The 25,474-nt window shown below is 47.1% G+C and overlaps 1 protein-coding gene across 1 annotated transcript in view; it reads right to left on the bottom strand.

Moving 5' to 3' along the window:
* EHD4 (EH domain containing 4) overlaps window positions 1-25,474 on the bottom strand; it is a 91,323-nt gene that overhangs the window by 35,360 nt on the left and 30,489 nt on the right. Inside the window, exons 2-3 of the mRNA XM_082618908.1 lie at window positions 23,821-23,997; window positions 13,684-13,781 (exon numbers count right to left, since the gene is read on the bottom strand). Of these exons, the coding sequence (XP_082475034.1) occupies window positions 13,684-13,781; window positions 23,821-23,997 (275 nt within the window). The remainder of the gene's footprint in view (window positions 1-13,683; window positions 13,782-23,820; window positions 23,998-25,474) is intronic.

Raw genomic sequence — 25,474 nt, 5'->3', positions numbered from 1 at the left:
GTTCTTCATCATTTAACTTTCTGTCACTTGAATTTTTCATCTCAGCATGTACACACATCCACACAAAATGGTGGTACTTCCGAAGAGTACTTGAGGCAGGCGAAACGCTGAATAAACGGTCTGACTTGTGCTTTGCATCATGATTTGGATTCGAACGGGATGGTTTTGAGAAAGAGACGAAAAGAATCCAGGTGAATTGGAGGTTTCTAGAGGAAAGTGTCACAGCACATGTGAGAAATACCCCCAGATACCAGAAAGAGGATTATGGCAAAAAAATCTGGAAATGTGACAAGAGCCGGGGCCCTTGCCAAAAGAGGACACCTCCTCTGGGTCATTCTCTGAAGCAGGTTCCCCCAACGGCATTCCGTGGCTGCATTCTCTCAGCACCCTTTCTACAGATCTACTGTCAAGTCTATTGTGCTCTCTGCCACCTCCAAATCAAGTGAAGGAAGAGATGATCACAAACTTGGAAAACCTACCAAAATGGACTTGAGCTGTGTCCCACGTCCCTTTCACCAGTGTGAAAGGATAGGGCGGAGCCAACAGCTCCCACCAGCAGCCCCTCCTGACCTCACTGCTCACCACCTCCCAGCCACTCCCCAGCCTCCAGCCTTCCCTGACCTGCCCGCTCCCTCTGGCCTTTGCCTGCAATGCCCTTCCCACAACTCTCTGCCAGGCTAGCCCCTCCATTCTGTAGGTCTGAGCTTAAATGCCACCTCCTCAGAGAGACCTCCTCTCACTACCCATCTAAAGTAGGACCACCCAGGACTTCCCTGGAGGTCCAGTGGTTAAGACTACGCAGTGCTTCCACTGCAGAGGGTGCATGGGGTTGATTCCTGGTCAGGGAACTAGGATCCAAAAAAAAAAAAAAAAAAAGAAGAAGAAGGACTACGCTTGCTGTGGGACTCTGTAATTGTTTCCTTCAACTTTCTGTATCAACTTCATTTGTTCTGCATTTTAGCTCATCCATCTACCTCAACCCCCCCCCATATGTTTCAGAAAGCAGCAACAGGGTCTATCTTGGTGCTGTTAACACTAAAGCGCCTGGTACCTGACACATGGTATGTGTATGAGCAATGGACCAAGAGGACCTAGCAGAGCATGGTGCAGGGTGGATGTTCAACGTAAGGAAGCTTCTTCCTCTTCCCACTACTCTTTTTTTTTTTTTTAAGGATTTTATTTATTTATTTGGCTGTGTTGGGTCTTCGTTGCTGCACGTGGGCTTTCTCTAGTTGCGGTGAGAAGGGGTTACTCTTTCATTGTGGCGCATGTGCTTCTCGTTGTGGTGGCTTCTCTTGTTGCAGAGCACAAGCTCTAGGCACATGGGCTTTAGTAGCTGTGGCACACAGGCTCAGTAGTTGTGGCTCATGGGTTCTAGAGCGTAGGCTCAGTAGTTGTGGCGCACGGGCTTAGTTGCTCCGTGGCATGTGGGATCTTCCCGGACCAGGGCTCGAACCCGTGTCCCCTGCATTGGCAGGCAGATTCCTAACCACTGCGCCACCAGGGAAGTCCCCCACTACCCTTGGAATGAGAATGCAGGGCAGCGTGTACTACCTTTCCCGAAGACTACTACCAAAAACCACTAAAGGGGGCTTCCCTGGTGGCGCAGTGGTTGGGAGTCCGCCTGCCGATGCAGGGGACACGGGTTCGTGCCCCGGTCCAGGAGGATCCCACATGCCGCAGAGCAGCTGGGCCCGTGAGCCATGGCCACTGAGCCTGTGCATCCGGAGCCTGTGCTCTGCAACGGGAGAGGCCACAACAGTGAGAGGCCAGCATACCGCAAAAACAAACAAACAAACAAACAAAAACACTAAAGGAAAAAAACCCAGGAGGTTTGGTGTGTGCAGGGGAGAAGTGTCAGTTATGTGGAAATGTGCCCCAGTGTGTGTGTGTGAGAGATAAAGAGAGAGAGAGAGACAGACAGACAGACGGGCAGGGGTGTTTATGTCATTGTCTCTTGTGGTTAACATCCGGTCTGAGGGTTGACTGGGCTCAGCTGGGTGGGTCTCAATGGGGGTCTGCCATGAGGTGAAAGTCAGGTGGCAGTTGGGGCTGGAATCATCTTAAGGCTCAACTGAGCTGGTCCTCCACGGCTTTGCTCCTATTTCAGCTGGGCCAGTCGGAGGCTGCCTGAGCCTCTCGGCTGCCCCAGGTGACTAGCTTGGGCTTCCCTCACAGTATGGTGGTCTCAGGGCAGCTGGACTTTTAAAATAGTGGTTGGCTTCCCAAGAATAAACATGCCAAGAGCTCCAGGTGGAACCTTCAGGGCTTCTTATGACTTAGACGTGGGAAGTCATACAGCATCACTTCTGCTGAATTCTACTGATCAAAAAGTGAGCCAGAGGCCATCCCAGATTCAAGGGCATGAATACTGCAAGGCATGGTTCATGGTTGGCAGTGGTGGGAGCAAGAGGTGTCTTTGGAGACTGGCTACCACGCTAGCTATAGGGCTGTGGACTTAACTTCTTTGTGTCTCAGTCTTCTCTCCTATAGAATGGGAGGGCAGTTCCTACCTCATACAGCTTTTGTAAGGAGCAAATGAGTTAATAATATATGGAAAACACTTGACAATGCACCGTGCAAGTGTCAGCTATATTATTAGCACTCAAAAGAGTAAGGAGCAAACCTTTTCTCTGATTAATCTCTGTATCCCAATGTCTATGAAATGTTTTATGAGCATGAGCTGCTCTCTATGGGAAGTACCCTTTCTCCAATTAAAAAAAAATTCATTTTTCATTTAAAAGTCTAGGTAGGTTTAAAATTTGGGTAGAAGCAGTCATTTCTCACGGAGTATGCATTTAAGGTATTAACAAAAACTAAAGATATCTTCCAGGGCTTGGCAAATGCCATTCTGAGTCATGGTCATGATGCGCTCACAGTAGGGGCAGAAGGAGCCACACTCATGGTGTGGAATTTCCTGTGGCACCGACGGAAAAGGAGTCTGAATGTGTTTGTCAGCAAACTTCCCTGAAACAAAAAGAAAGCAGGATTTCCTGTTGGAGGCCCAAGAAGCAAGTGATGTCCAGGACCTCACAACCCAACCTCAGACTGGCCTTAGCTCTGGCCAGAAAACAGGGTCTGCCAACAAATTCATCAGCAATCAGCCCCAGGCACTGGGGATGCACCCTTTTCTGTTGTTGCCAAATTCAAACAAAGCTCAGAGACAAGTCATTGAGTTCAAGCTCTAAATATAAAAATGGCTTCATGATCCGAGCCTGTGGACATAAGTAAGTTCTACTCTACAGAATTCCTACAGAATTCTCTACCATGTCATCCTCTACCTCATACTCCTCAGTATTCCACGCAGCCTCCAGGATAAACCCAGTCTCTTGACGTGTGCATCCACCCGCCACATACACACACTCCAGCCACAGGCATGACTCACATTCCTCCAGAGGGTTCTGAGCTCACACATCTTCCCGTTGTTGCAACCTCCTTCCATTGTCTCGAGGAGAATAACAGTAGTTAGGGCAGCCAGGTTATCTTTCCCTTGACTGTGCACCAGATAAGTACCGTGACAAGATGTCACATCAACTCACTTTATCCTCACCTCATCCTGTACGGCCCTGACCTTGTGGGTTGATGAACTCACACGTTTACCTGGAGTCTCTGATCAAGAAGAGCTGCATCATAAGGTCAGACATACAGATCATTGAAATAGAATTGAGAATCCAGAAATAAGCCTCCACATTTATAGCCAACTGATTTTCAATAAGGGTGCCAAGACAATTCAGTGGAGAAAGTACTATCTTTTCAACAAATGGTGCCGGGACAACTAGATACACACATGCGAAAGAATGAAGGTGGGCCCTAAAGTCACACCATATACAAAAATTAACTTAAAATGGATCAATGACCTAAATGTAAGTGCTAAAACTATAAACCTCTTAGAAAAATATAGGAGTGAATTTTCATGAGCTTGGGTTAGGACAAAAGCACAAGTGGCAAAAATTTAAACAGATAAATTAGACTTCATTAAAATTAAAAACTTTTAATGCTTCAGGCTAGACCATAAAGAAAGTGAAAAGACAACACAGAAAATGAGACAAAATATTTGCAAGTCATATATTTGACTAGTACATAGGACATATAAAGAATGTTAAAACTCGGGCTTCCTGGTGGCGCAGCAGTTAAGAATCCGCCTGCCAACGCAGGGCACATGGGTTCGAGCCCTGGTCTGGGAAGATCCCACATGCCGCGGAGCAACTAAGCCCGTGTGCTATAACTGAGCCTGCGCTCTAGAGCCCGTGAGCCACAACTACTGAGCCCGCATGCCACAACTACTGAAGCCCACATGCCTAGAGCCCGTGCTCTGCAGTAAGAGAAGCCACTGCAATGAGAAGCCCACACACTGCAATGAAGAGTAGCTCCTGCTCACCACAACTAGAGAAAGCCCGCACACCGCAATGAAGAGTAGCCCCTACTCACCACAACTAGAGAAAGCCCGCACACAGCAACAAAGACCCAACGTAGCCAAAAATTAAAATAAATAAATTAATTTTAAAAATAAAGAATGTTAAAACTCAACAATTAAAAGACAAATAATCCAATTAAAAACGGGCAAAGCCTCTATATATACATTTCTTCAAAGAAAATATAGAAGTGGCCACAATGCACATGAAAAGATGCTCAACGTCATTAACCATTAGCGAAATGTAAATTGAAACCACGGTGAAATATCCCTCATGCCTATGAGGATGGCTCTAAGCAAAATGACAGTGTTGAGGAGAATGTGGAGAAACTGGAACCCTCGTACACTACTGGTGTATGAAAATATAAAATGATGCAGTCACTTTGGAAAACAGTCTGGCAGTTTCTCAAAACATTAAATACTGAGTTACCATATAATTCAGCAATTCTGCTCCTAGATTTATACCCAAGAGAATCAAGAACATACGTTTTCTCACTCACTTTTTTTTTTTTTTTTGCCTGTGCCCTGCGTCATGTGGGATCTTAGTTCCCCAACCAGGGATCGAACCCACCCATGCCCCCTGCAGTAGAAATGCAGAGTCTTAACCACTGGACCGCCAGGGAAGCCCCAAGAATGCACATCTTCACAAAAACTCATACATGAATGATCATAGCAGCATTATTCAAAATAGCCAAAAAAGTGCAAACAACCCGAATGTTCACCAACTTATGAATGAATAAAACGTGGTACAGCTGTACAATGGAATCTTTATTCAACCATAAAAAGGAATGAAGCACTGTTTGACTCAGATGAACCTTGAAAACATTTTGCTAAGTGAAAGGAGCCAGACACAAGAGCCACATGCTGTATGATTCCATTTATATGAAATGTCCAGAGTAGGTAAATCCAGAGACAGAAGGTAGATTAGTGGTTGCCAGGGTCTGGGGGGAGGAGAATGGGTAGCGATTGCTAATGAGGACAATGTTTCTTTTTGGGGTGATGAAAATTTTCTAAAAGTCATTGTGGTGATGATTGCACAACTCTGTAAATATACAAAAACAAACAAACAAAAAAACCCCACTGAACTGTTCAGAGAGAGAAAAGTCAGATTTTTTTAAAAAGGGGAAGAAGAGTCCCTTCCCTTAGCAGCTTTGCTGACAGCCTACTTCCCATACCCCACTTCTTGTTCAGAACTCCTGTAGTGCACAGTTCAGAGTGGCTTGTTTGCAGGTCCATCCACCCCAGCCAAGTGTGCGCACCAGGGCCAGGGGCTGTGCCTCATTCCTTTTGAATCCAGGACAGTGCTTGGCACCCAGCAGGCAATCAATATAAATGTGTGTTGAACGAATAGTCTCTAGCACGCCCCTACTATTACCCATTGCTTTTTATACCATCACTTCTAAGATAAAGGAGTGCCAAAAAGATCACACACACAATATCTGTCCATTATTTTAAAATTCTTTTTCCACCAAATATTTTTTAAACCGGATGATCAATTAGTGTTGTCTCTTTTCCACTTCCAGAGAAACATGTGATTTCAAAATTTAAAAGCTAATTATCAATAAAATGACCGAGGTATGGGGAAAAAAGGTAAAAACGCTTAGCCAAACACAGCATATTCAGTCCCTGACCAACAAACTCCATATTTCAAATAACTTGACAAAAATTTCCCCTACTCTGAGACAGAAGACTTTAAGAGGCAAGAAACCAGTACCAACCAATATTAAATTCAGCCTTTGAAAACTCTGGCCTATACCACCACCACCACATTGAGATGGTGAGAGTAATAATAACAGCTAACATTTATTGAGCACTTACTATGTGCTAGGCTGGGTATTATTTTCTGCTTTCTAGGTATTAACTCAGTTACAACAGCATTATGTGGTAGATACTATTATTACCCTCATTTCCCACAGAGATTCACAACTTTCCCAAGGCTGCACGGCTGGTAGATGGCTGAGCTAAACTGGAACCCAGGAAGTCCAATTCTCCTGCCCGCGTGTTTCCCGCTATATGACATAGGACAGCCCACAGGGACTTCAGTCCCTTGACTGGACCTAGAAAAGCAACATGTTTGACTCTGGGTTTACAGACTGAATAGTGTAGGTTCTAAAAAAAAGGGCCTCAGAAAAAAACATGAATATGCAGGAATTGAAATCCATGGGTGAATATCTGATACTTGAAAGTCTATTCTTTTATATATCTTTGGTCAGCCAAAACCTGCAAAACCTTGACCTGCCCACCTCTGCAAGGCCGCCGCCTTCTGAACTTTCAGCCACAGGCCTCCGCCACCTTCCGAGACTGTGGTCCTCCCACCTCACCCCTTCTCATTGAGCTCAATGCCTTATCTATTTCCTTCCTGGCACTCATCACTATTTACAATGATTTTATTCATTTGTTTACCTGCTTTTCTTGTCTGACTCTCCCATTCCATAAGGGCAGTGACCATGTCCATCTTTTTTGCCTAGTGTTTGTTGAATGAATAATAATTCTCTATGTAGGTGACAGCTTTCTTTCAGAACAATTTGGTGCATCAGTGACTGGCTGGATGACCACACTAGGCTGTAGCAACTCCAAGGCAGGGGCGGCACCTTGTTCATCTTTCTGCTCCCAATTCCTAGCTTAGTACCTGGCACACAGGAGCTCATTGCATCTCGACTGAACTTGTTCATTAATCAACTGCTGTCAACGTGGAGGGCAGTCTCTACTGGAGTACCTCAAGGCTCCACCTTGGGTCCTGTCCGCTCAACTTCTGGATCCAAGGGCGAAGGTAGAAGGGCGTGCTGATGAAGCCTGGGGATGCCTTAAAGCTGGGAGGAGCGGCAGTGGACAGGGAGAGGAGCTAAGAGAGCCTGAACAGTCGTAAACCCAAAACCCCAGAAACAGAACAAAAAATTAAGAAACCCTGTACCAGGGTGGGAGGAGGGAGAATTAGATGAAGGTTGTCAAAAGGTAAAAAATTCCAGTTATAAGATAAATAACTACTAGTGATATAATGTACAACATGATAGAGATAATTAACACTGCTGTATGTTATAAATGAAAGTTGAGTTCTCATCACAAGGAAAAGAATTTCTTCTATTTCTTTAATGTTGTATCTGTGTAAGATGATGGATGTTCATTAAGCCTATTGTGTAACCATTTCGTGATGTATGTAAGTCAAATCCTTATGTGGTACCCCTTAAGCTTAAACAGTGCCATATGTCAATTCTATCTCAATAAAACTGAAAAAAGAAAAAAACACCCTGTACCAACCACAGGATGGGAAGGCAGGGACAGGAGTAGCACCTGTAATGAGGGTCACATGTCCAGTGAGCTCAGGTGACCACAGTCTGAGATGCTGGGATGGTCCTGAGCCGTGTCTGTATTGGGTGGTGGTGAACAGAATGAAGGAGGGGATAGTGCTGCCTCGACTCTCCCTTTATTTAATGATTATTTCTACTCTTATTTATAATACTACCCAAGTAAGGCCTGAACTTCTTCTCCTGGGGTACTCAGCAGGCATGGCAGGCCCCCCTCAGAAACTCTCTGTGAAGTCCAGCCTTGGGCTGTGTGGTCCACCTGGAGGACAGGAAGCACCTGCCGTAACCGCCTGGCCCTGGGAGCCGCCAGCCTCTTCAGCCTCCAGCTCTCAGCTCTCCAGGTGCTTCTCAGAAGAGCCTCTGCTGCTGTGGGACCTGGCTAATATCTCGCTCCAAGCCTTCTCACTCTTCTAGGGAAAAAGACTCATTCCTCCATGTACGTGTGTGTTTTCCGCTCTAGTCCTCCCTGTTCCAAAAGCACAAGAGGGGAAGTCACTCTTATCTGGACCTTTCTAAATGTTCTCTCTCCTGTCTTGCGCAGCCTTCAAAACCCAGTCTTTTGTCTTTCAAGCTCAAAAAATGTGTCAGGTAAGTGTGTTTGGACTTCCCTGATTACAGTTTTCGTCATCGTTATTTTTTTAGCATCTTTAAGGATTACCAGTTGGATTTCCATTCCCTGTTTCCTGTTCTGTCAATTCTTTTGTGATGTTATGTTTGGGCACCTCCACTGTGTTGGCATATCCTTGACCTGCTCACGTGTACCTGTCAGTATTCAGATGTCTTTTTTATTCTTGAGTGCTTTCCTTAATGCTGCCAAAATCAGGAGGACATAAGGATGTCTATATGTAAATGTTAAGACATTAATCAATGATTTTGAAGCTAATGTTATGGCCTGTTACGTTATTTGAAGCACAGTTAGATCTCTTCTGTTTTATTCATTATCATCATTGATTGCTTTTACTAGCAGGACATTTTCTGCCCTTCTATTTTTCACTGTCTTCTCAGTTCTATTCACTGATTTATAATGAGAAAGGCTTATAGAGAGAAGGGCTTAAACATCAGAAGAAGGTGCCCTTAGACTTTCATTTGACAAGCTGCTGGTCCTAGGTCCTAGGTCCGACCTGCTGGTAGACCTGTTGGAAAATTCAGATCAAGAGTTTTTTTCTTCTAGAGTTATTTAAATTTTTAAAAGGGAAAAATTGTACTATTTTTGTTATCAAAGTCAAGTCTGTTGAAGGTTACACAAAACCTCATGCTCTCAGGAAACCACAGGAATAATTACTTGCTGCTAAAATAGCACCTTCCAAATGCTTATGTGCTAAGTAGATGGACAAGTATACCAGCTGCCACATTAGAATTTTTCAGTCTTCTCCTTGTCAGAGAGGGATGTTATAATTGCAGCCAGAACCCAGAGGTCTGTACCACGCAGTTGGGAACACACCTGTGTTCATGCCAAGTCCAGAAATAAATCCTAGATGATGTTTAGGTTCAGCACGACATAAACAGTATTTTAGGAAGCAAACAGTTCAGGAGCCGGAATAATAAGAGATTGGGAATGAAAATAAGGATGTGTGGATAAATGTGCTCTTTTCTTATCACATAGAGTCAAAAATCTGGACGCCATCATCAGGGCAAATGATGTTCTCAAGACTGAACCTGGTCAGATTTCACCCACCCACTTCAAGAAAATAACTTAGAAAATCTTAAGAACTCAAAACATTTCTTTATTGGCTACAAGAATCAAGAAAAGTTTGTAGGAATTTTAGGTAGCTCTTACTTCAGTAGAATAAAGTTATTAAAAATATATCAGAATATTTTAACTCCTGCTTGATGGGAATTCTCTATGTCAGGCAAGAAAACTACAAGTTAGTATCTAAGCTCACCCTTCTGTTCCTAAAGATTTTCTGTTAACTATAATTAAACCAAGGAACGTCAGAAGGGTAATGGGTTTCCATATGGAGTAGTATACTAAAAATTGCTTCAAAATCAATTACTCTAGGGGGTTTTATTTATAGAACTCCCAAAGAGGAGATTCAGACATTTACTCCCCTCCAATGCTGACTATGCATTCTTGTTTCACTCTGGAGCACAGAGCAGGGACCTGACTTCTAGGGTCCATGTTAAGGACCTGCTGATGAGAAGGCTGTGCTAAGACACATTCTAATTGGTAAAGGTCACTTCTAACATAAGAGTGGGTTTGCCATGTTTTGCCTCAAACTGAACACCCCAAAATACGAATCATCATGTAGAAATGTCAACTGTTTCTTCTGGTCACCTATGACTTTGGCCAAGAGAAGAGCAATGTCCTCCATGTAATCACACTTGCCCCCTCTACTCAGCACAGAGTAAAAAGGAAGCAGGCTTAGGATGTCACGAGAGAGAAGAATGAACAAGGAAGAAGGGAGCCACAGGTAAGGGGAGGCACGTGACTGAACCCGGGTTCAGGACTCCTTCCTGGAGATATACCCTCACTAGGCCATCTGGTTCCCAGAGCTCGGGGTACCTGGGCAGTTCCCTGGGGTGCCCAAGGGCTGCCAGTGATGACGAGGCCAGCTCCCCAGCTTAGGTCCCTCCTTCCCTGTTCGACCACCAGCAAAGTAGCACGATGCTCCACTGCCCCACCTGCCATCTGCCTCATCCCATGCGGACGGGGAGAACTCTGAGTGTGATGCAGTCAGCAGGTCTTCTTGGGGGTGCTCTGCAGTCACCCCATGCTCATCACCTCCTCCTGCAGCTGCACTGTCTGCCCAGCGTGTGCTCAGTCAGGGCTGCACAACCCTGCAGGCTAGAGGGTAGACTAGGTCCACACAGCAGGGTCAGCCTGCAGCCACTGCCTGAAGCACACAACCCCTCAGCTTGTTCTCCAAAAGCAGCACCTCGTTAACAGCTTTTACTCTGTCCACTCCCCGGATGTCAAGCCTGGTTGCCCATCTGCCCAGCAGCTGGGGAAAGAATTCTTACAATCGCTGTTAGGCTCCGCTTTCCCAGAGGAGTGAGGGCGAGGGGTTCCCTAGTCAGGGCTGGGCTCCTGTCTGTGCAGGACTGTGTGCAGGTTTAACTTAGCAAGTCCTAAATGAAGAGCACACTGTAGACACACAGCAAGGGCTCAACACCTGGTGGCTATTCTCATACTGCTATTGTGAATACACACGTCAAGGAGACGCTACATGTGTAAGAGGGACCTGCTTGATGAGACTCTGCCTGCTGAGGGTTAATCCATCAACTGCACTAGGGGACAAGACGAGGGGCAGCAGCTGCCCCCTTCCTCTTGCACAGACGAAACACCCATCAGGGAGGCAAAGCCCCACCAATACGGTCAATGGCGGATGTTTCAAATGTTCTGTGGGGTCACAGTTTGTCTCCGTGCCTCATCCAGTGTTGACACAGATGACTGGCGAAGGTGGTGCTGTGATTTAGGAGCTGGAGGGATGGAAGCAGACAGGAGCGTGTGTGAGAAGGCAGCGCTGTTTGCAATAGTTTAAGCTGAAGCAGCTTTAAAACAGTACACATCCTTCGGGGTTAATATTCTTTGGGGTTGAAACTGTCAGCTAAGTGACTCCAACCAGCCACGGTGCCTGAACACGGTATGGCACCTAAGCCTGGGGACCCTGGCCACATTGCCCGGTGCTGCCATTGTTTGCCGCTCTGGGTCCTTCCCCATCAGCTGCTGTCTGTCAGGGCGGCAGGGACCAGCTGACTGGTTGGAACCATATGTGCTATTTCTGGGCATAGGATGTGAAGAAGGACATGCCACAGTAAGTCAGGATATGAGTCAGTTATTATAAAGTGTTAAAAAGAACTGTCTTCAAAGCATCCTGAGAGCATTACACCACGCTAACTACTCTGAAGGAGCTATAGGTTGAAAGACACTTAGAATCACTAAGCCCAGGAGAAACCCTGAAGAACATGGATGATTAGCATTGGTCAAAGGCCTGCCAATGAAAAGGAATGGATAAGGCTGAAGCTAAAATCCAGAGGTCCTAAAATTTAGAGGCAAAAAGAAAATTTCCAGGACCACATATATCTCCGGCATACTTCCGTCAGACACGCAGAAGCAGCGGAAACACAGGCAGCTTGAAAAAGCTGTGGGACGTGGGTTTGCTTTATTTTCCTTTTAAAACAAAACATTGTATTTTCAGAGCAATGTTTAATGGGGCCAAATTAATGGTCCTAAATTGGTTTTTAAAAAAATCTATTGGCACCGAGGTGTAAAGATACAAAAAAGATGTCTCTCTGGAGTGCTGTCTGCAAGAGGGAAAATTATTAACCACACGACATCCACAAATCAGTTTAAATAAATGATGTTATGTCCCTTTGATAGAACCTAAGCAGCTGTCAAAAGGAATAAAGTAATTTAAATATACTGGCATAGAATGATCCGCGATAGCTGTTATGGCAAAAAATCAAGTTGTAGCAAATGTGCGTGGCAATCACATTTCTGTTAAAAAAGGTATGTTTGTATATGCCGAAGAAAAAGTCACTAAGGAGCTGGAGAAAACCATTAACAACTGTTATTTGTGGCTTTTTCTACAAGTGCAATGTTCTTGGAGGCCTCAGGGAGGCCTCATGGCTCACTAAGTCCCTGAACGAATGGGTGAAGGCACAGCAAGGCAGTCGGAGGCCGCAAAATCAGCATTTCTCAAACGGCACGAGAAGAGAAGGCTTATAGACATGGGGAGCCCTTTCTTTAACCCTGTCACGGGACCCCTGCTTTCTAGCTCCCAGGTGTGTCCCAGGGCCTGTGTAACGTTCTCTGGCTGCAGGAGTGGGGCAGCTCGCTGGCTGGCCGTAACCCCACTGCTCCTGTTCAGGGGCTGTAAAGAGGCACCAGTGAGAACTGACAGCAGCAGCGCACCCTCCCCAGCCTCCCCCTCCCAGCAAAGCCTCCAGGAACTGTCCTGTTTCAAGGGCCAGGGTGAGGGAACTTGACCTGCCTCTGGGACCACAGGAATCCATCCTAGTGCCCTCGCTGTCAGGCATTTCCTCTCTGTAAGTAAACAGTCCTCTGGTCTGCTCCCAACAGCCCCTTCACCGGGACGGTGGGGGAGACTGCAGGCCCACAGTGCATGGATCCGGAAACAGTACCGCCTCAGCCTTGTGTTGGGAAGGCTGAAGAAGCCCAGACATCCCTGTTCTTCACAAGCGTTTTCTATTCTCCACAAATCTCCTCTGAACGCCTTATTGTCTCTCCTTTCCCACCCCAGAGCTTCCCTTAGGTAATTCCTATTCATCCTCCAGATTCTGGCTCCAATGTCTCTTCCTCTGGATAGCCTTTCCCAACACGCCAAGGCCAGATATCCTCCTTACACTCTGATAGACAGTCCCCATCGCAGAGTGAGTATCCCAGCTCTTGTTCTCTATTTATTTCTGTGATAACGAAACTAATGTCCATCTTCCTCATTAGAACACAAGCTCCCCCAGGGCAGAAACCGCACCTGTTCTTTCTGCAACCCCGGGGCGCGGTACAGCGTCTGGCACCAAGCAGATAGCAATAAAGACTCACTCAATAGAAGGCTGCTGCAGAGGTGACTGGGGTGGAATACACGGCACTGGGGGAGGGAGGAAGAGCAGCTGGGAGGGCTCTCTCCTTTGCTGTCACTAGCTGGCCTTCTTTATTTTTTGTCATGTGTCCAAGCGAGTGGTCAGCAAGCGGTCCCCTCTTAAAGTCTGAAGATTTATGTGAGGTGGGTACTAGTATTACATGACAGTGTTTAAAGGAATTAAGGGGTTATGGCTAAGGCTCCAGAAAGTTTCTCAGTTGAAAGAGCAGAACCTTTGACCATATGACTTCCTGGTTATTTCCTGGGACCTCTTCAGCTCTGGACCCTGGGGCTGCCCAGGGATGCTGGGGTTGCCCTGGAGGATGGATAGGATACGACAGGGGCAGAAATCCTCTGCCAACGTCAGAGAAAGACTCAGCCAGCCCCGGGTGAGGAGTGGGGGGCACGGAAGGGCAGGGTGGGCACTGACCTCGGCTGATGCGCTGCTTCTCCCCAGACAGGATGCCGGGGCTGTCGATGATGCTGATGCTCTTCAGGACCTGATTGGGCAGCTGGGAGCACATGAACCTGGAAGAAAGGGATCAAAGGTGGGATCAGAACCGCACGTTGCAGAGTGCTCTAACCTCGGAGCTCCTTGGCCTCTCCTGGCTACTGACATCTTCTGAAAAGCGGGGGCTTGGGGGAGATTGATGGCACCTCCACTGGAGACTAGATGCTGGTCCACAGGGCAGCCTGGCACCGGCTGCTCCGTACCACCAGATCCCTTACTGTTAATTTTATTTTAGCTAACGTTTATTGAACACAGGTATTTTACAAACATCATCTCATTTGTTCCTCATATTAATCTCATGAGGAAGACATTAGCATCTACCTCCAGGAGGTTATGCAACTTGCTCAGGGTCACTCAGAGCTAAGCTTTAAACCCAGGTCGGTGTGACTCCAAAGGCCACCAGCCCCACCCGCCCCTCCTCTAACCTGCTCCTTAGACAAATGTCCCAGGCTTTTCCTCCCCGGGAATCCCATGCTTCCTTCAGGGTCACTGCCCCACTGGGCTGGAGTATCCCAAGCTCTGTCCAGCCCCTGCTCACTCCCTAATGTGCCAGCGGAGGTACTAGGGCCTGTTTTCACTGCCCGATGCCCCAGGGACATGCTATGGCTCCAGGCTCAGGGTGGGGCAAGCACCTGTGGGCAACACCCCAAATCCTCCAGGTGCTTTGGTGCCCTAAGAGTGGACGAAGGGGCAGGGGTGGTCAGGGCCCTGGCCAAGCATCTCCCAGCCTCCTTCCTTGTCCATCACCTTCCCGCTACTACCTCCTCCTTCTCATCCCCATCCCTCTGCTGTGGTTCCAGTCGGCTGCCCTGGTGTTGGCCTTGGAAGCAGAGTGAAGTGGCAGGAAAATTGCGGCCTGTGCGTCAGCAGACCTGGGTTCAGGTTCAGCTCATCCTTTGCCAATAACTTGCCTGGGACCCTGGGCAAGGGCTTCCCCATTCTGGGCCTCAGTTTTCTCATGTGTCAATGGAGACACTTGGACCAGGGGCTGGCGAGGTTCTTTTAGCTTTAACACGGTGTAACTCTACAGGACCAGAGGGAAATGCTTCGTTACTTCCACCCCAGGCAACCTGGGGGGATCTCTGTTAGGCACTGTGTATGTTTTAAGGCAGAAACTAGAGTGTCTCTCCTTCTCCTATATTGTAAATGGCTAACTTTGGTATCTGTGTGGGCAGAAGGCTTGAAAATCCTTGGGGAAAGCTCAGTTCTTCCATTCAGTGGAAAAGGTGGGATGACTCAGAAAGTAAATATGCTGGGAATGCAGGAGAGGGAGGCCTGCCCGGCCCTCACAGTGCACACATGGACAGCACAGCCCCCAGGCAGGCGTGGGCAGCCCTGAGAGAGACGTGCAATTACTGACATTGCAAATGAACTTTCACTGAAGGTGCTTGGGACAAGTTTCTCAGATATTGTTTCCCACATTTTCAAGTCATCCCAGGAAGATGTAGGAATGATAACTATGATCATTTTGCAGCTGGAAAAGTTGAAGCACAGAGCAGTTACGACATGCGAGGCCATGCCACTAATGCGTGGCTGGCTGGGGACTGCAGCCTGATATTTCTGATGTCAGGTGAGTAGAACTCAACCTGTAAAGTTAAAAACCTTGTAACATTAAAAATAAGGGGTCAAGTTAATTTATGAGAAGCCCCTCATTTCTGATTTTCTCCTGCCCCTCCACCTTTATAAACCCTACTGCCCAATACTCAGACAGCAGATCTGTGAGAATAAAGTGCACCGGGATCACTACACATTCTCTGTAAGTTCACAGAGCAAAAAACGCCATATTCAAGTCTCTAGAACTGGGGTAGGAACAGAGTTCTGAGCACATCTGTGGTGGACTGCATTTCTTGTGGTAATTCGGTCTCTTATCATAGTCCCATCCTTTTTATCAGATGGCTCAAGACATCTGGCAATGCTGAGAAGACTGCACATACGTGAAACTTTTTCACATAAAGTATTCCTGGGAGAGGCAGACCTTTTTCCGGAACCACAAGCTCACACTTGATACCAATTTTTCCAAAACACAAAACCCCTGGATTCTAATGTGAAGTTAACAGAGGGACTCAAAATTTAGAAACCATCCACTCCCTCCGTACAAAGAGACAAGGTTTCAACGATTCCCATGCCTCCTGACGTGACAGCAGAGACAAAATGTGTAAGCCACAAAACAAGATGGTCTGATGTGGTGACATCACCATGCAACATACAGGGAGCAGGTCCAGGGCCAGGAGGGATGACTGCAGACAAAAGGGGGGAGGGGAAGGGGGAGGGGGAAGAAAAGAAGAGGGAGGGGAAGGAGGATGGGGGAGGGGGAGGAGGAGGGGGAGGGGGAGGGGAGGGGGAGGGGAGGGGAGGGGAGGGGAGGGGAGGGGAGGAGGGGAGGAGGGAGAGGGGAGGAGGGGGAGGAGGGGGAGGAGGGGGAGGAGGGGGGAGGAGGGGGAGGGGAGGGGGAGGGGGCTCTCCAGGGGCACCCTGAGAGAGGGTGACAGGGGTTGTGTGTGCAGAGCTGGACTTTGCACAGCCTGCCCAGCATGTGTGTGGGGGAGGTGGGGAGGTGGGCAAAGGAGCACAGGGCACAGTCAGCTTTCAGACCCCTGTGTGGGGGCATGGCCCACACTCTAGGGGTTAGAACCACACATGGTTTTCTTAAATGGTTGTACTATAATCAGAAAAAACTCTAATGCAATGCTGTTAGAGCAATCTTGTCTTCCTTTGATGTTCCATGAAAGGAAGGTGAAAAGTGGGTTATTTATTGGATATAACACAGTCAGCCTTGGGTCAGGCCTTTCCCTGATCTGTCTGATGCAATGTTTCCAAGCACAGATTTGCTGTCCCGAGATGGATTTTCTACTTCTTTCAGAGGGACTAACAAGCACGAAGTGTATCCGTGCCTTGCCTTCTGCATTTCACGTGAAATACGCACACGTGCCAGTTAAGCCCAGGAGCCTCACGTAAGCTTTATGAAATATGTCCCTCACCCAGGGCTGGCTTGATATATTTTATTTTTGATAAAAGGAGAGGAGGAGGGGATCGAACCCTACATTGGACCCAAGTTCCCCATCACCCCACAACCAAGGAAGGCTTAGGGGTAGCAGAGAGGGGGTGAGAAAAGGAATGGTCTGGGCTATAAGGTCTCAGGCCGGTGGCTAGAAGTCCTGCGGCACAGTAAGACAAGGAGGTAAGGGGATTTCAGTTCCTAAAATCACCTCCAAACACTAACATTCCAATTCAGTGATCAACATTTTAAAAGGGCCAGGCAGTAGCTTAACAGTGATGTGATTTCCAGTGCAGTGATACCCAGCAGTTGCAGCAATAATCAAATGGCACAAGCATCCACTGACCACTTACTGTGTGCCAGGCACTGTCCTAAGCACTTTCCATTAACACACTCAATCATGGCCACAGCCTTCAGCAGTGGGGCTGTGTGCCTCCATTCTACAAAGGATCAGACTGGGGTGGAGGGGAGCAAATCTGGCCACCCCGAAAATGTGTCTCATTGGCATGAGGATTAATTTAGGCTGATTATTTTTAAGGCCCAGAAAGACTCAGGAAGAATCTTTGACCTCCCCTCTCACTGCCTAAGGAATGTAGACAGAGGACCTGTTCCAGGAAGGGAGCTGTCACCAGAGATAAACAGTATGAACTAGCTGCTTATATGGGGGGAACCTCCCAAAGCCCATTTGTTAAAACTCCTCGCTGTGTCCCATTGTCTCTGCATGGCCCAGTGAACATTTGTTTACCAAACATTATTTTCCAGTTCCACGTCAATTGCCTTCTTCCCCTTACAGGTTCCAAACCACTACCCCCAACATCCTCTTTTGTCTTTAACTGAAGATGGTATTTAAGGTGAGGGCTTCAGCCATCTGGGGGAGTTAGTTACTCGGTTTTCCTGGATCTCTCCCATGTATACACGTAATTAAATTTTTGTTTGATTTTCTCCTGGTCATCTGTCTCATGTCATCTTAACTCTTGGACCAGCCAGAAGAACCTAGAAGGGTAGAGGAAAATCTCTTCCTCCCCAACAAGGGCACAGAAGGGTCACATGCCATAACTTGCCAAGTCACATAGCTGGTAGGTGATGGAGCTGGGATGCAAACCTGGCAGTTCTGACCCCAGTCCGGCTCTTAACTGTTAGGCTGCTACTGCCATTTCATGCATTTGAATCACCGCTGTTTATCTTTATCAACAGAAGGCAACATCCTAAAATAAAGGAGTGACATGCCATAGCCCTGGAATTCCCCACCAAAGAGGCCCCTTTGTGTGACCTGCTCTCAATCCATTGGTGGAGGGCGGAGCTGTGACAGGGAAGCAGAAGATCTGGTTCTGGCCGTCTTCCTTCTCACTCACCTCTTGGCCTTGGTCAGGTCTCTGAGCAATTCTACCAGCCTGAGGACTCCCAGGTTCAAATAAACCTAAGCTTACAATGGAAGAGAGTATGGAGCTGTTTTTGCCCCAGTTCACTTTACTGATAAGAGTAAGATCAGAGAGATTACACGACTTCCTAAATTGGCAGAGTGAATAGCACCCAATATGCAAAAAGACTTTGACAACTAACCTGTAATAACCAATTATTATTACATGGTCCTACCACAAAGACCTGATCTAAACTTCTACTGCCCAAGAGGAATTTATTTTCACATCCAGACTATAAAAAGCCCACGGTTACCCCTTAGACTGAGTCCTATGGAACTACCACTTCTACAAGCAAAAGGATGGTTGAATATTGGCAATTCCATGCAGTTCGACCTAAACATAGACTTTTCTAAATCAAACCTCCCTCTCCCAACCACCACAGGGGAAAAAGCTGGTTTTCTGGGATGACAGGACCAGGGCTGTGCAGGCACCTGCCAACAAAGAACAATGGCTTGATGATCCAGGAGCCACCACAAATCCTGAGGTTAAAGATTAACGGGAAGGGCTTCAGGGAGTTTATCATGGATAAGCACACCACAAAACCCCAAACAAAACACCCTCCACCCCTAACCAGCTAATCTCTCATGTTTAAAAAAAAAAAAAAAAAAAGTTTTGCTAGTGAATCAAGAGTGATTTTGGCAAGAGCCTATTTTCCTTAATTTCTGCAGCTAAATTATCTGGTGGAGCCAGCATGTGTGTGGACCGATGCTGTTTACTTGCATTAAATCAGTTCTTTAAAAAATCCCAATGGTACTAAGTGACTATGTAATATTAACAGTCTAAAAAAAGTCTATTGAATGGAGCCTCATTCAGTTACAAACATAGAGGTAATGATGAGTCCAAAAATACATATATGTATTCTATTATTGCTAAATCATTATGCAAATTTAAGACAGTGGCGTTTTTTTGTGTTGTTTTTTTTATTGGTTTGTTTTTATCACACCATCACCACCATCAGGCCTGGCTAAAATGACAGGAGCATTGGAAGTACTGTTTAGATTCCTTCCGCTCAAAAGGAAGTTTCAAAATTTCAAGCCCTAGGGCCAGCAATTAAAGTTATTTTTCAAAGAGAAACAGAAGTAAATGAGATTAATAATTTCTTCTGTGGAAGTCTACAATTTAATCTTAAATTGTAGATCCTAAACTGAAAATGATGTCTGTAGCTATCTGGATTAAAAAAAAAAAAAAGATTACCATTTTCAGAAAAGTAGATTGAGGGAAAAATTTAACATGCGATCCAAATGCAGGCTGCAGGGGGAAGTGTCAGAGGCCAACTCCTGACATTTCTTGAACTGACCAAAACACGCTGCTGTCCCCCAGGGCTTGTGCCCTCAGTGTGCTGCTGGGTTGTCCCTCCCCTCTGTGAGGTGGAACTGCCTTTTGACAACAGACTTTGGAACCTCACATTCCCAGGGAGCAACTCCGAGACAGGTTGCCTGTGGAATTCCTCTAGAAAGTAGAGCAGCACGGTGGAGTCTCAGAATGTCACATGAAGGTATTTTCCATAGAACTTTGTTCCAGACTCAACTCCTTTTCTTTTTCTATTGTTCAGGTATGGAATTTCTATCATTCAAAGCTGTCTTTTTGGGAATTTGTCTTCATTCCTCAGAAGTGCACTGTAAACCTCCCGTTATCTTCTTAGAAACCAGCCTTAGAGACTGAGGCTTAAGCTCCACTGGTTTGTTTAATGCTTCGAGGCTGGTACCAACTTGCGAAGTACTAAGCTCTTTTAAAGACTCCCCAGGGCGGGGCAGATGCCCAAGCCCACACCCTGTAACGGGAGGGCCAGAATGATGAGCCCTATCCCCTACGGGTAGGGGGGACAGGTGGTTGCTCAGTAGGGTGGGGGGTGGAAGTTCTCCACAGAGGACAACCAGTTCTCCTCCCTACTAAGTATTGTATTTTGACCTAATTCCCAGAAAGTATGCTATGTAGAAAGAAGTTTGCCTGCCTTTAGAGCTAAGTCTGCTGCTGTTCCCACAGGGATGCTATAATTACATACACACATTTGAGCACCCCATGCTAACTGACCCTCTTCCTTGTGTTAGTGCTGGGTGAAACGGCAGCACTGTCGTGTAGATACAACTTAAGCAGGCTGTTTACTCTTAAGTACGCTATCAGTTTCCAGGTGGTACATCCCTGACATGTGAGCTTCAGGTATACACGGCCACCAGGTGGCTAGAAGGATAGGAACTCTTCTTTGCTGGTGCTTTGTGAGGTGCAGGGCAATAGGTAAAAGGGAAGAGGGAGCCTGAATTCTAGCCCTGTCTCTGCATCTTCTTGGGCAAGTCATTTTACTTCTTTGCTCTCAGTTTTCTCATCTGTAAAATGGCCCTAGTATCATCTGTCTTATTAGCCCTGAAAAGAGGGTGTATGTGAAATTATTAATCTATAATTTAGGACATAATCATTATCATCTTCATCATCATTGTTGGCGGGCTAGATTGAGGACAGCCTTAAATGACAGAGGGCAGTAGGCAGTGATTCTCAGTCCAAACGTCCTCCCATTGGGCAGCTCAGTACAGCAGTCACTAGCAGGACTCTAGACAGATGGCCTGGGTTCCAATCCCAGCACTGCCATTTATCAGCCGAGTGGCCCTGTGGAAGTTAAATGAACCTCTCTCTGCATCAATTCCTCCTCTCTACATTGGGGATAATAGTAGCACCTATGTCACAGGGTTTTTGTGAGAATTTAGAGCTAATTTACAAGTAAAGTTTAGACACATAGTAAATGCCATATAAATATTTGCTATTACTTTTCTATGTATTCTGAATTCAATTAACATGATTATATAAAGCATGGGTTATTTTCAGCAAGTTTTAAATTCTGAGATAAAGAACCTTGCCATTCAAAATCTTTCCTGAGGGACTTCCCTGGCAGTCCAGTGGATAAGACTTTGCCTTCCAATGCAGGGGGCATGGGGTCCATCACTGGTCTGGGAGTTAAGATCCTACAAGCCTCGTGACCAAAAAACCAAAACATAAAACAGAAGCAGTATTGTAACAAAGTCAATAAAGACTTTAAAAATGGTCCACATCAAAAAAAACCCCAAAAAAACAAAAACCAAAGTCTTTCCTGAATGCTTCTTTTCCACTCTCATCTGCTGTATGCTTGGGATTTGAGAAAAAATAAATTTGTTAGGGAAGTAAATCATCTGCCGAAATAAAAGAAGCCAATAGCCACTCTCTCTAGTTTTTCCCTTGTGAATACAGACTTTATAACATGGGAATTCTAAAAAGGTGGCAGCTTATTTCTTTTTTAAGCCTTTGTCAGGCAAAAAGAAAATAAGACTAAGGACAGTGGTAATGAATTCGAGGGACTCCAGGCAGCCTTTCATGGAGAAGGATCCTGTGCCCTGCACTTTCCAGGGCCTCCGGAACCTTCCAGGGTCAGTCTTGGGACAGGAAGCCTGGCTGTTGCCTGCCCCAGGACCACGGCTCCTGGGAGGCCCTGCTGGGGGGAGCTTCTTGTTCCACTTCCCCTCAGCTGTGGTCCACTTGTCCCGAGAGACCCTCTGGTGTTCTCCCTCCTGGGCTCAACCCTTATTTCTCCTACAAGGAGGCACGCTGGTGCCAACCAAGGCTGCCCCAGAGTTGAGGAGGACACTTCTGCTAGAGGAGAGACTCTGCAGGTGGAAAAAGTCATCTGGACAGTATTATGCCAATCACCGCCAGCAACAAGATGGAATTTCTCTGCAACTCCACCTACATCATCTGTACATTTCTATTTATCCCGCAGCCAAGTTCCCTTGGTGCTCCTTGGATGCCTTCTTTGATCTGCTCTGGGAGCATAAACAAGCTCTTAGAGGAGAGTACAGATCCCTAGAGAGGTGCCTGTGGAGGTCGCCTGGGCCACTCTTTTTTTTTTTTTTTTTTTTTTTTTTTTTTTTTTTTTTTGCAGTACGTGGGCTTCTCACTGTTGTGGCCTCTCCCGTTGCGGAGCACAGGCTCCGGACGCGCAGGCTCAGCGGCCATGGCTCACGGGCCCAGCCGCTCCGCGGCACGTGGGACCCTCCCAGACCGGGGCACGAACCCGCGTCCCCTGCATCGGCAGGCGGACTCCCAACCACTGCGCCACCAGGGAAGCCCATCCTGGGCCACTCTTGGCAAGAGCCATTGCACAGCACGTGGGCACGTCATTCATTCCACAGTCCTTGTGAATGGCGCACCCTGGAGTTGTGCGATCAGGCACCTCAGCCTCTGGAAGGACAGCAGTCAGCGGGGAGGATCTGTTCCTTTTTTTTTTTTTTAAATCTAAAAAGTAGAAGTGCAGTTCAAGTCTCTTATCTGTCAGCTCTAGTTCCATGCCTCCCTAAAGGGGTTTGGAGGACCCCTCCCTGGCTCTGCACTCCCATAGCCCACTCCCCGCAACCAAGCAGTTTGAAGTGGTAGACTCCTACAAGAGGGGAAGGGAGGGGTGAGGGAAACACAAGAAAGAAGAAAGAGAAAAGCATTTAAAAAAATAGGCTAGGGGCTTCCCTGGTGGTGCAGTGGTTAAGAGTCTGCCGGCCCATGCAGGGGACACAGGTTCGAGCCCTGGTATGGGAAGATCCCACATGCCGCAGAGCAACTAAGCCTATGTGCCACAACTACTGAGCCTGCGCTCTAGAGCCTGCGAGCCACAACTACTGAGGCTGCGTGCCACAACTACTGAAGCCCACGCATCTAGAGCCTGTGCTCCGCAACAAGAGAAGCCACCACAATGAGAAGCCCGCGCACTGCAATGAAGAGTAGTCCCCACTCGCCACAACTAGAGAAAGCCCGCGCGCAGCAACGAAGACCCAACGTAGCCAAAAATAAACAAATAAATTAATTAGTTAATTAGAAAAAAATAGGCTAGGAGTGTCAAAGAAGAAGAGGGAAGGGAAGGTAAGAGCAGGTGGTGCCTGAAAGTGCATAGCTGCATCCAGGACAACCTGCCAACTTGTCCTCTGTCCTGTACCCCACTGTGTCATTGGGCACTCTGGTGAAAGGTAGTACAAATAAAACATATCTCCAATCAAGACAGAACCTCAGCTATCCTACAACTTCACATCTGTGAAATAATGACTATGCAACAAAATTAACGTTTTGTGTATTCTGACTCTATCTCCCCTGCCTTGCTCTAATGAATGAGGAAGCAGCTCAAAGCATGGGACTGAGAAGCAAAAGGGACAGCCAGGGAGGTGGGGTGACCAGTCCTGGAAAAACCAAGACTAAGTCTGGGTGTCAGGAGAACTTCAGTGGTCCTCTGGGCTCAGCTCTCTGTGCAGGAGGCCCCAGCACACAATGACTGAGATGCGGTCATCCAGCTACCATGTAACATTGCCAGCCACAGGGAGCTCACTACCTCACAAGGCAACTTGACCTATTTCTGTGAGGCTCAAATTATTAGAAATTTGTTCCTTATATTGTGTGGCCTTATAATGTCCAAACCTGGGTCTTAGCTTTGCCCTCTGAAGTCACCCAGAGTAAGTATAAATGATCACTTCCTAAGAGAATTTTTCTAGTATTTGAATATGATAGTGAATTTTCTCATAACTTCTCTCTTTCAGAACACACATGCTCTGTTCTTCTGGTTTTGGACCTTTACGTGTAATGGGCAAGAATTCCAAGAACAGGTTTAAACAACCTGACCAAAGATGGCAGTTTGCTGGTCCTTACCGGTTGAGGAAAGCATTTCCAAAGCGACTGAGCTTTCGAAATGGCTTTTTGGGGTCCACGACTAAAGCGTTCCCTGGGGTGCTGCCCTCAGTCTCCCCATACATCACGGCGATGAAGGAGTCGGTGGTGGGCTCTGGACCAATCCTCATGCCTGGGAAATCTTGCTCCAGTAAGTATCTGGGAGAGGGGAAAAGAAAAGAAAAGAAACTTAGCATGTGGTCACAAAGCAAGAGGCCAGAAAGCTTCCTGGGGCTACCAATTTGTAACGTAATCATTTGAAAACCTAGAATATAACCCCCAAGAAAAAGAGAATGATTGGCATTGTACTCTTTTGCTAATAATGAATTTTCAAAGCTTAGAATCTACAGACCTATTTTTCCCCCAGTGTAAGGAGCCTAGTGAAAGAGGCAAACATCTTGCAGACCTGCTGGGCCTTCTCAAAGTGGACCTTAGCTCAGCACAGCCATTCCCGGTCACGGTTCCATTGGCACAATAGATACTACCCCAGAGAAGAGTACTCAGCCAGCTCCTATGCATCCTGGAAGACCCTGCTCAGGCCCACCTCCTTTAGGGAAGCATCCCCGTCCCTCTGGCATATTGGGGACACCTGCTCTGTGGGCCCCAGGCACCCTGCGCCTGTGGCCATCGTGGTGTTCACCGTGGGTGCTGCATTTCTCTGTTTGTGGGCCTTGAAGGCAGGCCCATATCTATGGCCAGATGTATATTCCCAGGACCCAGCACTATGCCTGCCCACAAAGGGCACCCAATGTAGTGAATGAAATGATGAACCATCTCCTTCCTGATCACTGGCAGTCAGTGTGGCCCCAAAAGCCTCCCTTGAGCATTTTACAGCTCCCTTGGGATCCTGGAAGTCGTGGCCATGGAAGATGATTGCCAAAGAATTAAGCAGCAACGGAGACTGCTAAGGGGAGGGCTTGGATTAGATATCACCAGGGCCATCCCTAGCTTTCTGTGCAAATTGGAAAAAGATGCCCCTTCCTCTAGGCAGACCCAGCCCTGTGCCAGGGCTCACAGCTTAGTGAGCAGGACTCTTGCTGGATTTTTACCCTCATGTGTCCCGTTGCCCAGGTGCCCTCATGCAGTTTAACCTGCATACAGTGGCCCTAGCAGATGTCACTGAGGATGTTCATCCAGGGCGCTGAAGAGACCAAATGATGTGCTACAGAGCATAGGACTGGCTCAGTGGCATGGCTGGCGTGGGGCAAGGGAGCCAGAGGTAGAGCTATGGGGAAAGTCTGTTCTCTGTGGGAAATGGCTGTGTCCTAACATAGCTCCCCCCTACCTCCACCAGCACATCATTCAGCTGAAGCCACTCAGAGCCCCTCCCTTCCTCCCCACCAAGATTTCCTTTCCAGGATGTAGGGACACACTTAGGTATATGTATGCCTATATGGATGGAATGGGATGGGGGATGCAAAGACAACTCCCTCCTTCCTTTGCAACCAAGGGGAACATAAGGAGGGAGTATTTTGGAATACTTTTCACTGATCACCAAGCAACAGGTGGAAACGCAACACCTTCAGAGGACACTTGGCAGGGACAGTGAATGGCAACTGGGGGTGGCGGCAGTGGAAGAGAATGCCTGTTTGAGGTGACAGAGCCTTGTCCCAGCCCTGCCAGGGAGATGATTCTT

This window comes from Mesoplodon mirus (genome assembly GCF_964341445.2).
Source record: "Mesoplodon mirus genome assembly, chromosome: 4".
NCBI classification, from domain to species: Eukaryota; Metazoa; Chordata; class Mammalia; order Artiodactyla; family Ziphiidae; genus Mesoplodon; species Mesoplodon mirus.
Note: the sequence above shows the minus strand (reverse complement) of the source record. Positions and strands in the feature narration are given on the sequence as shown.